Here is an 18,366-nt window from a genome sequence, read left to right as displayed (position 1 = left end):
CCGGAAACAGTCAAGCAATAATGATTAGTGACACAAAAGGAATAGAAAGCAGAGAGAGTCGCTAGATTTATATATTATATTATCGAGTAAAATGGAAATATAATAGCAAAAAAATTTAAAAGCCTTTCTGACTAATTTTTTTTTGTCTATGTTTTTTAAGGATTTTTTTCTGCTATTACTGTTTTATCCCAATGCCGATTGCACAAGCGCTGAAAAGCCAGCGTCAGTGTGTTGAAATCTAAAGATACCTACTCAACTCACTCCGGAAACAGTAATTACATTTGACCGTTGAGATGCAATTATGCTGGAAGTACAGGCCTACTCTACCAATACTACTACCATTACAACAACAACAACAACAACAACAACGAGTCAAGGGGATGATAAAGTGTAGTGGAAGGGATTATTTTCGGAGGGTTTACTCGCGCGTTGACCAATATTTAATTACTGAAAGGCTTTACTGTGGACAAACGACGCAATCAGGCTGAAATCTCCCGAACACAATCATCATTATTTTATATCCATCGTTCGGTGACCGTAGTTTTTCTCGACCATCGATCGTCGTCACAGCTGATGTCATTCCAAATGATGGCAGGAGGTTTTGAGAAGTCTATTTCGATAACATCTCTTCCGTGATACTTATAATATATTATATAGTATATACAATAGTGTCAGAAACCTTGGTTTAACGTTTGGCAACTGGAGGGTTAATACTATTGTTCGCGATAACAGTTGTACTGTGTTGTGGGGAAAAAAATGGCGAACAGGTGTGCAATACTGCAGTGTGTTACGCTACTCTGATGGCTGACACGCACGTGCCAAAATCGATTACATTGTAGATAATATACCTACGTTTAACAAATACCTCAAATTATATAAAAATAGATAAGAGTGTAGGAAACATTACAAATTATATTTATATAAAAACTTGTTAAATATTAAATAAAACCTAAATAATTTAACACATAATAAGTGAGTCAATAAAGCTTAAAATTAATTATTTATATTAATTTCAACCTGAAAATTATCATTCTTAATGTATTATTGACTTAATAGTTAATTCACTTTTTCTAAAAATTCCTAATTTTAAATTACAATATTTAATCAAACACGAGTACAACTATACATATTACATAGTCATAATATTTTTAAATTAAATATAAACATATTCATTCTAAGAACTGCAAATATATAGGCATAGTATTTTAATTACCTACATATATTCATAATAAACTTTTAAAATATTAATTAACAACATGTATAACATTTTTTAATATCACTTGTTTACAGTATATTATATAGTACCTAAATAATAGTATAGTTGTGTAAGTCAAATATTATATTATACGAGTATTCAATACATTACCTACATACTATAGCATTTAAGAATTTACAACTTAAGCTATATAATTTATTTAAAATAGTATTTTCTTTTATAATTCGTTTAAAATGTGTTTTTGATAAATTTAATTTATATAAATTAAAATATACACAAGCAAATAAAAAACATTTTGAAAACAAACAGGTTCATCTAAGTTAATCTGGATATTAAGCACATCTATTGTGAATAAAACCCTAATAAATATATATATATATATATAAACTTAAATGGTAATTAATATAGATAATAACCCCACTGCAGTTGAAGCTTATGAGAATAAATAAAAAAAAATACTTCTATTGTACAGTATTATGAATGAATCTTTATAATTAATTTCACATGACTGAATACACAAAGAATGCTATAAATAATTACTGTGAATATATTTATATATAGCATCGTAATATTACAAGAACTGAGGTTTAGATCGAGACAAATTCGCTGTATTCGCAACGTGAAAATAATTTTCACTATATTAGCTAAGAAAACGATGTTTCCAGTTCAGAGTACTTACAACAGTAGTACGGTGTAAGCAATGTCACATAGATTAAATTTCGTTGAAAACGCTCAGTGGTATATAATATTGGTATAATATAGAGGCTATCGTCGTCTAAAGGCTTTTCACCTACGAGGATGACGAGACGAGAGCACAATACGTACATACGTCGTCGTCTGTGTCGGTGGCGAAGGTGCGTTGGAGGAGGTGAATTGGCAGAGAAGTGTGCGGGCGCGTGGAAGATTTAGTCAGAGAGAAAATAAATGGAGTAAAGAACACGACCAATTCGACACGTCTAGAACGAGAGAGTGAGAGAGAGAGAGAATGAGTAAGTGAGTGAGAAAATTCTCTTCGCGCCGTGAACGATTTTTCAAAACACCCTTCGACGTCTGCCGGATGGAGGAGAGAAAAAAACGGCAACAACGACCAACAACAACAACAACAAAATGTTGCCGTAGAAGGTTTGTATAATAGGCAGTGCGGCACGAATAGACCGGAATGGAATGGAAAACGTCGACGAGAGTGTTTGGTGGGAGTGTGGCATGTAGGTAGGGGAGGGAACGAAACTGTTGGATTCGACAAGAGCTGTAAATATACGAACGGGCGTCCGCGGCGGTCTCGCTGTCAAATTCAGAGAAGTGTTTAAGGCGGTAAAATAGGCAATCGATAAGGGAGACGGGGCGGGGTCCCTACAATAATATTTTCTTTCTCCTTATATTTCACCCGGTTCGAAATCCATTTGTCCCGCCAACGTGCCGCCCAAACTTCACCACGTCTCTAGTGTCTACCTATACACCACCCACATTGCACCATAGATCCCCCGCATAATAATATGCAATTGTGCAACGGTGAACCTAGAACGCAGTCGGACACATGTCAAGCACAAAATTAAAACGATATTACTTTATACTACAATAATATACCGATTACAATCATGCATCTACATTATTCCCTAAGATCCTAAGTATTTCATGTCATTCGCGTGTATGCTTATGTTATTTTAACTGGCGTTTATTAACATAACAGGTAAGTATGTAACGTTTTGACGCTTTGATTTTCACCGTATTTTAATATAGTGAGCTATAATACTAGTTCATATATCCATAAATAAAATAATTTGTACCCGACAGTCTGAACAGTAACACCAGCTGGGATGTCCCCTGCTGAGCTTATTCTGTATAATTAAAAACATTAAAAAATATATTGTGGTATATAATAATATTATATTGTATTACCAGTCATTGCGAATCACGACCCGCGATTATATTATTATTCTATAAATTTTTTCGGTAATAATATTAATAATAATACAACTATATTACTTATTATCAAAAACAATTTTTTACCGTATACCAAAGTATATTTAAATAATAAATGATGAAATGCATAAATTTAATTAGAATGTTTATTGTTTGTTATTTTGTTTAATTTTGATTTTAAAAATATTCTAAAGTCTATTATAATTCAAAACATCGTAATAAAACTTTTCTTTTTAATTTTCAAGTATAATATAAGTACACTACTTACATTTAAAAAAAAAAGTTTTGATTTTGTTTTTGAACATTGTTTTATAGACTTGGATCAATAACTTATAGTTAATTCAAGCAAATAATAACCTACACGAGAGTTCTAGATTTAAATTATCGAATATTAATTATGCGATTAGTTTATTTTTATTTAAACTTCTTAAATTTCTAACAATAACCATCAACTTTTGTCTGAAAAATCTGACAATAATAATAAAATATGTGAATTGCTAGGAATGAAATTGTATGGGTTATACCTACCTACACATAACATTGTGACAATTTCATATTATAGATTATATCTTTTCTCAAAAAATGATAGAATATCTCCTATAGGTCAAGATTCGATGCAAATACTCTACTAAGAAATGTTTGTTTAAATAGCGTTTGTTTTATAATTATTCTAAGTAGGTATTTCGTGTGACAAGTTGTGTATACGACTATAATACACACGCATACGTAATAAATGTGACTGATAAAAATATTGTATTAAATAAATAAATTACAAACAGTAACATTTTTATTAATACATTTATGCATTCGAGTATATTAAGAGATTCTCGTGTTTTCATAGACAGGTTAATGGAATACGACGTCAGATCAAATTTCGCATGCTAATACGTTTTTATTGTTCCATTGCGTGTTTCAGTAATATTCTTTTTTTTTTTTTTTTTTTTTTTTTTAATTTTGGAAAATATACTATACACATACTTTCGCATGTAGAATGACGTACCTAAACTAAAAACACGCAAATCTAATCATCTGGAATATTATAACGTTTATTCATACGATTGTTATTATATTTTAGGTATTTATTACTTATACATACCTATTACATAATATATTGTATAAACATATACAGTATGCATATTATGATAATGATGATATGGTTTTTTTTATGAAATTAATCAGTGTTTATAAATTTTATATTAATATGTAAATACTGAGAGTATATTTTTTAGGTATACGCCATATTTGATGTCTACCTATGTGATTTTTCAGTTCTAAAACTCAATATAATTATTTTTTCAACAATGTATTTATTTTTTTTTATTTTTTTTATCAAAAAGTTTCATACAAGGTACTTTTCTAAGATATTAGATACAAATAGTATACTTTACATAGATAATTTAAGAATTTCCAATACTTTTCCAGAAAATTTCAATAAATAGCGATCAAAGGGAATTCCAGGAGGAGTACCGAGTTGGTTCGATTTCCACCGGGAAGAAAAACTTTTAGCATAATATTACAACTTGAAATTTTTACTGATTGATTATTTCAGAATTTTTTTAAATTTATAAGTATATATTAAAGTTTTCGACTACTACTGAAGCTTTCTTAAAATTTGGAGTTTTTATTTCAATAATAGTAAAAAATATGTAATCAATGAGTATTTTAATTACAAAAATCAATTAATTAATAAGTTTTCATCAAAATTAATAGAACCTCAAATGTTAAGTTTAAATTCTTTAAATTTTAAATTTTAATAATTTCTTTATACTATATAATTATAGTTAATATACTTAATTACTTTAATAAATACAAAAATACTTAGTTAACTTTTTAATCGATTGATATAATTGTTTAAAACTTGAATAATTTTCTGCAGCATTGACAACTTATTTAATAAATTACAACAGAAAACTGTGAATAAGTAAACATATACAACGCTTTTAGTATAACATGTAATTACAATAATGTAAATTTATGTAGTGCTAATGGCCATGTCATCAAAGTAAAATAAAGATCAATCAAAAGCTTTTAAGTTTTATAGTTTTACTTGTCTTGAAATGCATAAAATTTAATTTGTAAACAAAAAATAATGTTTCAAGAATTCTTTTTATAATAATATTTAACTAAGACATGAAATATAATAGAATGATAGGAAATGATTAAAATAATAATTAGAGTTTAATATTAGTGAAATTTGTATAGAGTTAAGTTGTTATAAGACACTCCATGTTTTTCAAAAAAATTTTGATTGATTTACATGCCAATACTTAGCAAAATGTTCATGATTTAGAAAAAAATCACTAGATGACTAATATGTTTAAAATCCCGAAAATAATTTATTGTTTTCATGTTATTGCATTTTTAGTATCATAAAAATTCAACTGAGATGAGTTTAAATGTCATTTAAAAAATATTCATAATAATAAGAATATGAATGAAACACTTACGATAACTGAATGAATTGGCAGGTCCCAAACGGTACGCAAGCAACAGCACAAGAACCACAAACCACTGCATTGTATATCGCAAGCCTGTCCACACGATCATTTTCGAAACACAAAACAATTCGTTTTATCGCATCGACATGAATCGGCATTGGAAAACACATCCGCCATATTGCTTATGCCTGACAGTGTACGATGAAAGAAAGCCGCTTATCGGAAAACATTTAAACATGGCTTGCACAAGTTGAAAAAAACCTAAAATAAAAAAAAATCGAATATAAATAATAATTTTAAACTAATGATTTTAATCATTCACTATTTTGCTCCATCTTCTAGAATCTAGATGGTATCATTTTTACTGCCAATTATCAGTGCCACGTTACCGTGAATAATTAAAAACATCTCTACTTTTAGCGTTCAATAACCCCAAAGGAATACAACTGACCCACTCACTGTAACTGAACCCCAAAACACCGGTATATTATTATGTTCACCATCAATACCTAGGTATGTGTCAAATATGTATGACACACAAGTTATATGTTTAGTTCAAAAAGCAGCTTATATATTTTGTCGTATAGGCACTCTGAAGTGAATCAATATCACCATGACTACTGTTCGAAGATCATGATGGTCAAAGGTTATATAACAATACAAACACAGGTAAATATGATCATATTTTCTATATTACCCTTTCTATACTACACTAGGTCCGTGGCATCTTTCACTTTGGTGTCTTTTCGGTTACAGATTGCATTCTAGACAGCCCCCAAGAGGTCGTTGAGCGCAAATGTAACAAAAGAAAGGGAGCTTTTGTTACCATTATACCCGTACGTCGTGTAAGAAAATATTTTACACAAGACATTTCATAAGAAGCATATCAAATTCACAAGGTATGACAACAAAAGCAAACATACATTTTTTGGTAGGAATTTTCTCATAACTTTAAATTTGTTAATGCGTGTAAAGGACCCCTTCTACTTATTCCATACCTACTTATAAATTACTATTATCTTTAAGTAATTATAAAATTAAAAGAAGTTTAACAGACAGTTATACGAGTATTCATGTTGTCACTTTTCATTTAAAGTATGATCCATTTGTAAAAGGACACCAAACATCAGATAAAATATCTTAATATGTTAACTTCTACGTTATTCAAATAAATAATGTTTAATGAAAACGATTTTTTTTAATTGGTTTACACGGTCTTTATAAATTAGGTTTAATAAACACAAGTTATATTTACGGTTTATGATTGAAAATACTAGATTTGAAGACAATCCGCTTATGGAACTTCTATGGTTAGGATATAAAAGTAATAAATGAAAATAATGAATAAAAACTATAGAACTAAAAACCTTTAGAAAACATTTTAAATTATAATTCAGGAATTTTAGAAAATTTAAACAAATGAAAAAATTATTTTTTTTATATTACTATAATCTAAAGTATAAGTTTGGAATTTATTTTTACAAAAAAAAAATATTTATTAATATAGAGATAAATAAGTTTATTTAACGCAATTATTTACCCAAAATAATACATAACATATTTTCCAAATTTTTACTTGTTAATATCTATAGATAATTTTCTTAATATAGTAATATTATAATGGTACTATAAATTGACTCACAAGAATTCAATGTTTAAATAATAAAGTAAACGTTAGAAAAACATCTTAACAGTTGTAACTGTCGTTAGACTTTAACTGAATTGAATTTAAAAAAGTTAAATGTAAAAAAAAAATAATTTAGCTATAGTTAAAGTACCACAAGCTGTGGCTAAAATGCATTACTATCTTAGTATATACTTAAATTTGAAATAATAAGCTAAAAATAATTATAAGACTTTTTTGTCTTGTTATTTTCAAAAACCTGCTTTTATTTAGTATTACATGCAGGCTGATTTTTTTTCAAATCTTTTTTTTTACACTTTAGGTAAACATAATAATAAATATGTATACATATAAGCATACATATAATCAAAATAAATGTAAAAAGGAAGATACGCACAAGGTATTCCCAGAAGACGTTTTCTTCGTATTTTAATCAAAACCAGAGCAAAACACGTTGTTATACTATAAAGTATTTCTCCCTCGCCCCACGTGTTACTCATATATTTTTAACAATTCCATTTCTAGCACTACGTCACCGAGTAGGTACCTTTTGTAGCTGGAAATCAAAGATATTTTACGGTACACATTGACATTATTGTGGATTCATTGAAGAAAAATTGCATTATAAAAGTGAAACAAGTGACTGATAAATTGAATTTCTTTTTCTTTTTTATAAAAAATAAATAAGTTTTACATCTTTTATTCAATAAATCAATCAAGAACATTCAATAGTATTTATGCTTAAGACAAAAATAAATATAATAATAATTTTTTGGTATACCATATTATAGTAAAATTAAGTAATAAGTTTTTAGTACTTATTATTAATAACTATCTCTGATTTTGTAATTCTTTCACATTTATCGGATATTTTTTTTTTCAAATAATATCAAAATAATTATAATTATAATCAATATTAATTTTTGCCATTTGGGTAATATTGCTAAAAATTGTTTCTAATTGGTACTGCTTGAATTAAAATCATTATCAAAAAAATAAACTAAACTAACTAAAATATATAGTATGTATATACTATATATATATATTATATATACACATATGTCATATATATATACTATATATACACATATGTCATATATATATATCCTGTATACATACATGAACTTGTTTCCTTTCAATGTCATTTTAATATTTTGTTCAATAACTTTGATTTCAAACATCATTTGTAAGCACAGGAATATAGTAATGCATCAAAGTTTAAGACACACAAGACAGAAATTGAATATAATCATAATAATTCATAAACAGTTAATTAAATGGTAGGTAGGCATTTTACATTAGTATAATAATATAATATGCATTATACTTGGAAGGTATAACATTGTAATAACATACATAATATTACGTATGTACGCGTTCAAAGCTTTACTCGTCTTCGAAGTGCTTCCTAATTATTATAGGTACATATTATATATATATATATATATATATATATAATTATATTCTAATGTATTTCTTCAAACAGTTGATTACCAAAAGCTTTTAATGAGCAAAAGAGTATCCTTACATGACGCTGAATATAATATGATCATCAAAAATGCACAGTCAGTTATAGTAACTAATATAAGTTTAAAGTAGATAGTTTGTTGTCTTTTATCATAATATCATTGGGTATAGAGAGTATAATATTGTATTGTACCCTATATTGTACCTAACCATCATTGTGACTGCTTTAGTCGGTTATAATATTAAACAACATGAGAAGACACAACACAGCGAGTACATATTTTATGTATTGTCTATCAACATTTAATAACTTGAATTAACAGTGCGTAAAATGTATTTAAAATATAATTCCCAACAGTTGTTACGAAGTTAGCTGACGGTAACTCATATAATATCGTGTAAAACTATTTAATTAACCCTCAGAAATCAGAAACACACACATAGAAAAGTTACATTTACTATTGTACCTATAATATATATATATAATATATATTATACCCATTCTGTCTAGTAACAATAATACTTGGATGGTTTAAACTATTCAGGACATTATAATAGTAATAAAAAATAAATTTTCATTAAATTATTTTTTTGTTAGCAAGAAAATTAAAAAACAATAATTCTCGACATAACTATATTAAATATTGAAAATAAAACTATAAATCGTGTTTAATTCGTCATAATTCTAAAATTACGTTTCATTTAAAAATTATTAATACATATTTTTCATAACAAAAATCATTTGTTTAGTTATAAGAATCTGTATAAATTATTTAAATTAAGAAGTAAATGTTACTTAGTAAAATATACTTCTGCCATGATCCAAATTCTATGAAATAAAGTTTAAGGCTTACATAAATTGTGTAGTATGTGTATATATTACTATTATTGATAGAAAAACAACTTAACCTAACCTCTTGGTAGAGGACTATTCTAAATATATATTATACATAATTTCAAAATAAAATAATATAACATATTATCTAGAGCTACTTCCTAAAGATCTAAATATTTGCTATAACTTGTTAGAGCTATAAAATACTAAATAGTAAAACTATAGAAATAACATTATTACAGTAGGTCAAATTTTTGAACCCATTATAATTTTCTTTTGTTAATTTTGTTAATATTGAAAGTTAAATGAATTTAAATAAAAATATTTATATGATAAATTTTACGTAAAATAATTTTCACCATAAAATATTATAATTGTAGTGTATCTAATAAGTGTGTCGTATAATTTCCCAAGCCTGAAATGTATCACAACTAAGGAATGATCCTTATTTTGCTGAAATCTATTTTTAATATTTTAGTGATAAAAATAATTACTTATGTTGGAATGAATACTTTTAAAATGTAATGTACCATAACAACAACACCATGTGGTACTTCGTAACTTTGAACTATTATAGTTGGAAGTTTCCACTATGCCATCTACGAGTATGAAATATTAAAATACATCAAACAAATTAATAATCAAAAGGTTTTACTATTGAGGTATTGTCCATCGTCGTTCATACACTAAATTCACAGAGACTGAAAATAATTACGAGCCTATATTATTCGATAACGGTTTAATTCACACCCTCGTTTTGTATACATCTCCATCAAAGGCGTTACCCGGAAGTTGTTTCTCGGATGTACTTACTGGTTGACGTATATGGGTGATTTATTATATGGGGTCACACACGTACATATGTAAGGGACATTTTTTTTTTAATGTACAATGTGGTAAACATAACACGTCAATAAAATGACAAACGGATTATTGACATTGTCAACATGACGTATCGAATAGGAAAATGTTAAAAATTAATTATAATATTTTTCTCATTAAAGATAGCAGAACGTTTCTATATGTACAGTCCACATGTTACAACTTACAATGGTTCGTTTCAACTTTTTACGTTATGAAAAAAAAATGTCCGAGTTGGGTAGGTATACCAACTAGGATTTATAATTACATTTTTAATTGTATTCTCTCCCTATTCCACCTGATGCACGCAAATACGATAATAAAGACAATATAGTGTTACTATTCCGTTCAGAAATATTTGTGTATTTTTTTTTACATTTGTCGCATGCAATTTAAATTCTTTTGAGTACATTTCCATTATTGTTAATCAAGTTATTCTATAATGAGGAAAATAAGATAAAATATATTTGCAACTAATTTGTTCCTTATGCTGGTGTTAAAAAAATTAAGTGTTTTAGATCAACGCCATTAAAACGTAACTTTTGTATTTATGGATATACCTACATACAATTAATAATAAAACCTATTATTAAACAATGTAGATAAATTATTGAATTAAATTTAATACTATAATGTTTATAGTATGTTTTTAAAATTTAAAATTTCCCATAATCCATTATAATTTAATGATTAAATAATATTACTTTTAACATTTATTGAATACAATAACTAATAGGCATATTATTAAGTAACTTTGAATAATACATTAAAACTAATAATTCTACAAACATAATTATAAAATGTTTTTTTTTTAAAATTCAGTACATCAGTATTAAAATAATCGTATGATGCTAATTGTCTTTTGATTTTAAAATTGTTTGACTATGGTTAACTTTTGTATCTAATTTTAAGTAATATCATTTATTATAAATAGTAATTAGTACTAACTAGTACTATAAATTATGATAACAATAATTAATTTTAATCAGCTACACAAATTACAGCTATTATGAAAAAAACCTAAAATCAAATTATTTAGTTTTAATATAATTCTAAGCTTTTATTTGTTTCCATTAGGTAAAAAAAAAATTCAAACTATTTTAGTAAAAATAGATTTATTCTAGTCAGAAATGTCACTATTTTTTTTTTTTTTTTAATATTCTAAAGTATTAATATTAACTTAACTAAATACCCGACCAATATTTAAACTTTAAAATTGAATGAAACTGTTATAGTGTTGAGTACTCATGATGGTAGGTAGGTAGATATCTTAAATTATAATAATCACATATATATAAAATATAACAAATAAATTGTTGTAAACTAATAAATCATTAGTTATGCTGAGAATTAAAAATTATATTATTGACGATGTAAGACAAAAAATATAAATATACTCAATTAATACGAATTAACATATTTTTGTTCAAATATTTTCAGCGTATTTTATAATTATATAATATTATAAAATCAACTCATCTCTACATGTATACTAAAATCTAGATAGACCCTATAAAAATGACTGTGGTGTGTTGAAAATAATTTTGAATATCAGCTATGTAGGTATATTATTTTATTTTAAATAGTAATATATGCTATGTATTATATTTACCAATGAATATATTTTTTTATTTATTTTTTTTTTTTTAGTCGATACCTTTTCAATTACGATTGCTTTAAAAGCAAACCGGACCGTCTGTAATACGACATGCCAGATTGAAACAGAAGTGTCCTCGGGGTTCAATATATGGCTGGGCTGTATCGTAAAGGACTCTATTTCCCCACAGACCACAATAAGACCCGTATTCGCATGATGATCGTCAAAGTTTTGAGAGAAAACTTCTACATAGTCGTCAACATTAACATAAAAGTACAGGTCTTATTGGTCGCTTGTGTGCGATTTTTTTTTCACTGTTATTATTTTTATTATCTTTACAGAAATAGGTATATTATACAGATAGCTGTTTATAATAACATTATTATGGTATTCTGAGCAGAATTTTTTTCCATAAATATAATATAAAATATAATCAAATTAAAGTGCTGTGTTTGTTTGTAATTAAGCAAACTATGATCTATAGTATAGATTCTATAATATATTATAGTGTTCGCATAATATAACGAATCAATTCCAATAAGACCAAAATTTATCAGGCGGTGTTTTAGGTATACAATTCTCCATAATTTTCATATTATTATTATCATAACATACCTAGTGTACTTTAAAATGTAACCATAGTAAGTACATAGTTAAGTGATAATATACTATTTCGATGTCGTAAACACTACTATGTTTATTCTTTATGAGAAAATTATAGAAAAATATAGATGTGGAGAAAATTACCAAGTTTAAATATTGTATAGCTATACAAACAAATTAAAAACAGCGATGAATAATACTATTATTGGCTTTCTTCCTTGTACTTTTGTTGAAAATGAGACTAATTTTTATCACTTTATAACAAACCGCTTCAATTTCATAGTTTAAAATATTCTTGATAGATGTAATGTCACTAGGTAATGTTTTTTTTTCTGTCACTAACATGTGTAGACATATTATTTAGTGCATACCATAAGTTAAGTAATAAAATATCACCTATCTATATTTTATTCAAAGTTAATAATATATAAAAACAAAATATAAACAACTTAAATAGATGTTAATTTATGTATCATTTCAATATCTCGAAAATTGTATTAAAATATTATAAATTTAATAAAATAATTATATTTTTTCAACCAAATATTTATTATATTTTATCAAGTATCAAGGGGAAAAATTATTCGAAGCCTTAGCCACATATGTATCAAATAGTTTGTTAGAACGTAAGTCATATAGTTTTTAATTAAATCATTAACCAGAGAAAGATAATTAATCACGAACAAGAGCTTAATTAGAGTACATTATATTATTAACATTTAATCCTTGTACGTCGTCATTAAAATACACAATTCTTTTATTTGAAAAATATAAATTACAAATAAGAATAATATTACAATTTATTGTACAATATACACCATTCAGTCTTTTTTAGAGAATATATATGTATCACTCGTCTCCTATCACATACCGAGACCTTCCGAGATCAAACTACGTCACTCAAGTTGTAAATATTATTACTAAAATTGACGTTTGAATATAGAAAAACCATATAATAATAATAATAATAATATATACATTTCTATTTGAAGTATATGCAATACTTCGTTTATAAAATCAGCCGATTGAAGTACATAATATACCCGTTTATAGAGATTTAGCTTAATTTAAGTGACATACAAGTCTAAACATACATACCTATTCATTTATTTGTTGAAATAAATTCTATGTTTTATATTATGTACATGTGTGTATATATATATATACAAACTATATATTATAAAGGCGTCATGATCACCTACTTTGATAATATTTGAATTATCTTTTATTATTTTTTCAAGGATTTTATCGACCATCTGTAGTGGTGTGTGTCTTTCAGCATGGCATATTAAATTGTATTATGATTAAAGTTACTCCGATTATTGTATAATATTATATAACAATAATATTTTTCCAGTTAAACTATAACTTTAAGATATGACAATGCATTGTTATGAGATTATACGATATGAAATTTCTTCTAAATAACCAGATGGGCAAGAGTGTACAAAAGATAAATATATTATTTTATAGATATAACTTCTATGATGTACGCTATGATTTTTTTTTATGGAAGAACATCACGTTGCAATATAATTTTTTCCTTTATTGTTGTTTTTTTAACATTGGAATTGTGTTTTTATGAACGCGGGTAATCGACTGAAAACAAAGAAAAATATACAACAGTACCTATCTAAACCAAGGGGGGAAAAGAAAAAAACTTGATATGTTTAAAAATTATTTATTTGTTTAAAACCTGAAATAAGAAAAATAAGTTAAATATAATATCAAAATCACTGAAATTTAATAATAAAATGTATTTACAGTTAATCAAATATTAAAATTGTTCATGTTTTTAAATTATTATAGGATGCGAGGGTATAAAAACTAGGATTTTAAATTACAATCTACAGAATTTACCCATTAAAAATTATTTACGGTACATAAAATAATAATTATAGTTCGAATAATCCAATTCACCTCATGATGCACATATGATGCCAACGTTACCCATCATTCTTACCTTAATCTCACATGGTTTCGTTACATTTCTAGTGACTTGTCGCTTATTGTATGTATTATTTAACTTACATATTACTATACTTTGAATTGAACTTAGCCCATAATTAATAAAATAAAAAATAATACAAAACTTTATTAGCAAAAAAAAAAAAATACTGATTATATTTCAGTTTCTAAATAGTGGCGGTTGTTGATATTTCTATAAAAATGTACGATGATTATCGGTACTTTTTCTAATAATTAGAAAAACTAATATTAAAACCAAAAACCTTTACAATGCACAGAAATAATGAAAGATTTAATTTCCTCTTTAATAAAGTGTTAATTGAAACTTTTTGAACACTTCGTCTACACAAAAAAAAGATAATACAAAGAATAAACATCATTGTAAAACCAATTTATTCCCCACTTTACTCAGAAACTAAAGAGTAAATAATTGTTTGGGTTATGTTATTTATATTATTTATTTTGTACAATTCTATTTATATTGTTTATGTAAATGTTGTTAATTGTTCAAATCAGTCAATTGTTTTTTCAACTAAAAGTAGTTCTAATGTCATTACTTAAACTGTATAAATAATAGTGTATGCATATAATATAAAGATAGGACCGTTTTCCGTATGCCCGTTGCTATTAACTTAAAGGTACCAATGAGATTAGTAAAAGTTCTAAAAGTTCGCGGCAAAGTTATGCAACTTAATTAATTTTCTTTTGAACTGTTTGCAGATGAAATATCCTTTGATCAGAGTTTCTCTTCTACTACAGTTAAAACCCAATTAATATGACAAAGCCTCACAATCGTTTTTTTTTTTTATTTTTTTTTTTACTGCTGCTTAGTATATTTCAAAGACCAAGACGAAGAAATAAAACATTAACATTCGAAGAAGAATCTAAGTCTTACTCCTTGGAAAATGTATACCAATTACCATTTAACAACAACATACAAATATGCAATAATTGTAAGTATCAATAGGTATATAATATTATATTATTGAGAATAACTTTAATTGGAAAATAGTATTACGAACTTAGCGTTTATAGCAAAGAGAAAGACTGTGTTATTATATATTTATAAAATTAAAAATAATTTTTGGAAAATTTGGCGCGTTGTTACTTTTTATGTGTAATACGAAAATAATAATATTTATTGTGTAACCGTATGCTTTATTTAATTTTTATATCCCACCCATTCCCAATAAACGATTATTTAATTATTTTAACGAGGTAAATTACAGGTATTATTTGGCTATCGGCTTGTTTATATCATAAAATATATGGTTTGATTTTAATTATTAATAATGATTTTTTTAAACGTAAAATGAACCGTATCTGTTTAAAATATGCTTTAAGCGATTATTATTATTATTATAACAATGATATTTTAAATATTTATCAAAAAAAAAAATATTATAGACTTTTAATTCCTCTAAACGGCCGAGTTCGGTCATCTTCCCGGTCGCACGACGACCCTAATAATAGATTATACTAACGAATATAATAGCCATTGTAGTATATCTATTTCTTAAAATATGCATTCTAAGTTTTGATTGCAGCGAAGTTTTATTTTTACTTAAAAGTAAATATAATATGATAATTATCAATTCAAAAGTATTTTAATTCTCAGTGTATTAAATTGTATTTTCATTTTACATACGCGAATGATCTCTTGAAAACATATTCAATCAATCTTAAAACTAAACAATATTTTTATAATAAATTATATTTGTGCACTTTTATTCTTAAATTTACTTTAGAAAATGTATACTTTTATTTTTAATTCAATTAAATAGTGTAGTGCAACCCCTTCCATACAACACACGCAACATATCAACACACTGATTGATCGACTGCCGTATACGTGTAAATTGCCATTTCGTTGAAAGACGATAAATTACTGTTACTTAAAAGATTTTCCACTCCTTCACAACTAACCACACTCACAGAAAGGGCACAAATTAGCTTGAAAAGCGACCCCACAAATTACTTGGGTTCCGCTTACACACAAATCCACATATATGGTTCACCAAATACGATCCTTCGCTTCAAGTTCGATTTTCTTTTTTTCACAACAAAAGCAATAGATTTAACCTTTTAACTTTTTTTTTTATATAAACCTTATTTGTAGTTCAAAAAATATTTATTTCCAATTATTGTTATAAGTTGTTTTAAGTTATTATAAAATAACTTCTGTTCGCTTTTCTATTCCCTCGTCGCATTCCATGATTCTATCTATGTTAAAATATGTTAATGTAATAATAGGAAAATACTGAAATTATAAAACAAATGACAAGTATCTATTTGTTTGGTGTGTAGGTATTTAAATACGAATTAAACTGTATTAATTTTTAAAGTTATGTCATATTCGTTCTAATACAAAACCATCATAACAATGTAAGAAATAAATACATTTTCTGTACTTTAAAGAATTTTTGTCCAATTACCAATAATGTAAAGTAGATAATTAAATTACCTAAAATCTTTAGCTTTTATCATAACTTATATTTTCTTAATTATAATTTTATTCATGGGAATTAATTCAGTATTGTTATTATTAAAACAAATTGTTCAACTAAATTTAAAATGATCTTTCGACTGTTACTGAATACCTTTCCACTGTATAATTTCCGTTATTTTTAACTGTTATAAAAGTTACTAATTGTATAAACATTAATTTATAGATTTAAATTACACTTTTCAATAAAAAAAAAACTAAGTTTAAACAAAAAATGTATGGCTTGCGATGTAACGCCTACAACTATTTATACATTTATGACTGGATATTATTTTAGTTTTAAAAAATAAATAAATATATATATTAACATTAACATTATTATAATATGATTTATTCATGTAGGTACATAAAATCAACATAAATGACTTGTATATTGATAAGTAAAAAATCAGGAACAGCAACGACTCTCTGATTTAACAACTAATTATTTATTCCCATTATTCAGGAAATCAATATTAGAAATATTAGCTAAATATTATACTTATCCTTAATTTATTTTGATGAAACTAATGGCCCTTCTAACTAAACAATAATTTTGTATTCAAAAAATTAAATTAATTAATAAATTATAAGTATAATTATATATCTATATAAAATAATTGTATGTAAATATATTTTATTATATTCCATCAAAACTCAAATACAAAATTACTAAAGTATAACTAAATAAAATTTAAAATTTAAAAAAATGTTTTATATTAATTGAGCATCAGTATACAGCAAAATGTATAATTCTAAAAATTATAATGTATACTGCATATATAATTTTAGAATATTAATTTTAAATTGAACAGTTTAATCATAATATATTTTTATATGACTATAACTACTCGTAGTTCAGTATCCATATTGTTTCAATGGAAAAATAATTTTAGGTAAAATAAAACAACACTAATCATTAGCTTTCTGTTTGGTGATTTTGACTTAAATATTCAACAAAAAAAAATGTGTTTCATGGTTATAAATAACATTATTATACAATATACATAAATGGTGACTGATGGTTTTCAGAAGTTCGAGTTCGAAAATTTGTGCTCCCTCATATTGAACAAGTTTAGAAGAATAAAAGTTTTTGTGCCCTCAAGGCATGTTAGTGTAGATTTTTTCATGTTTAATCTTAGAACTTTTCTTCGCTCATTGGGGTAAAGTAATAGAATAACCAATTTAAAATGTATAAAAAGAAGATTGCACTTCCCTTCGGTTAACAATTTTTTTATCACAACAGCACTTCTAGTTAAATTGTATGCGTTAAAATAAATGTCTGCGATGGTAAAACGTAGATTCAAAATTAGCTTTGTAATAAGTAATGTTATGTTTATATTGTAATATTA

The 18,366-nt window shown here is 25.8% G+C and overlaps 1 protein-coding gene across 1 annotated transcript in view; it reads right to left on the bottom strand.

The window, feature by feature from the left end:
- Positions 1-18,366, bottom strand: part of LOC132919685 (discoidin domain-containing receptor 2-like) — a 251,170-nt gene that overhangs the window by 203,053 nt on the left and 29,751 nt on the right. Inside the window, exon 2 of the mRNA XM_060981460.1 lies at positions 5,584-5,835. Within this exon, the coding sequence (XP_060837443.1) occupies positions 5,584-5,683 (100 nt within the window). The 5' untranslated portion in view covers positions 5,684-5,835. The remainder of the gene's footprint in view (positions 1-5,583; positions 5,836-18,366) is intronic.

Source organism: Rhopalosiphum padi, chromosome 2 (genome assembly GCF_020882245.1).
Source record: "Rhopalosiphum padi isolate XX-2018 chromosome 2, ASM2088224v1, whole genome shotgun sequence".
In the NCBI taxonomy this organism is placed as follows: Eukaryota; Metazoa; Arthropoda; class Insecta; order Hemiptera; family Aphididae; genus Rhopalosiphum; species Rhopalosiphum padi.
The sequence above is the reverse complement of the archived record's forward strand: the minus strand, read 5'-3'. Positions and strand labels throughout refer to the sequence as shown.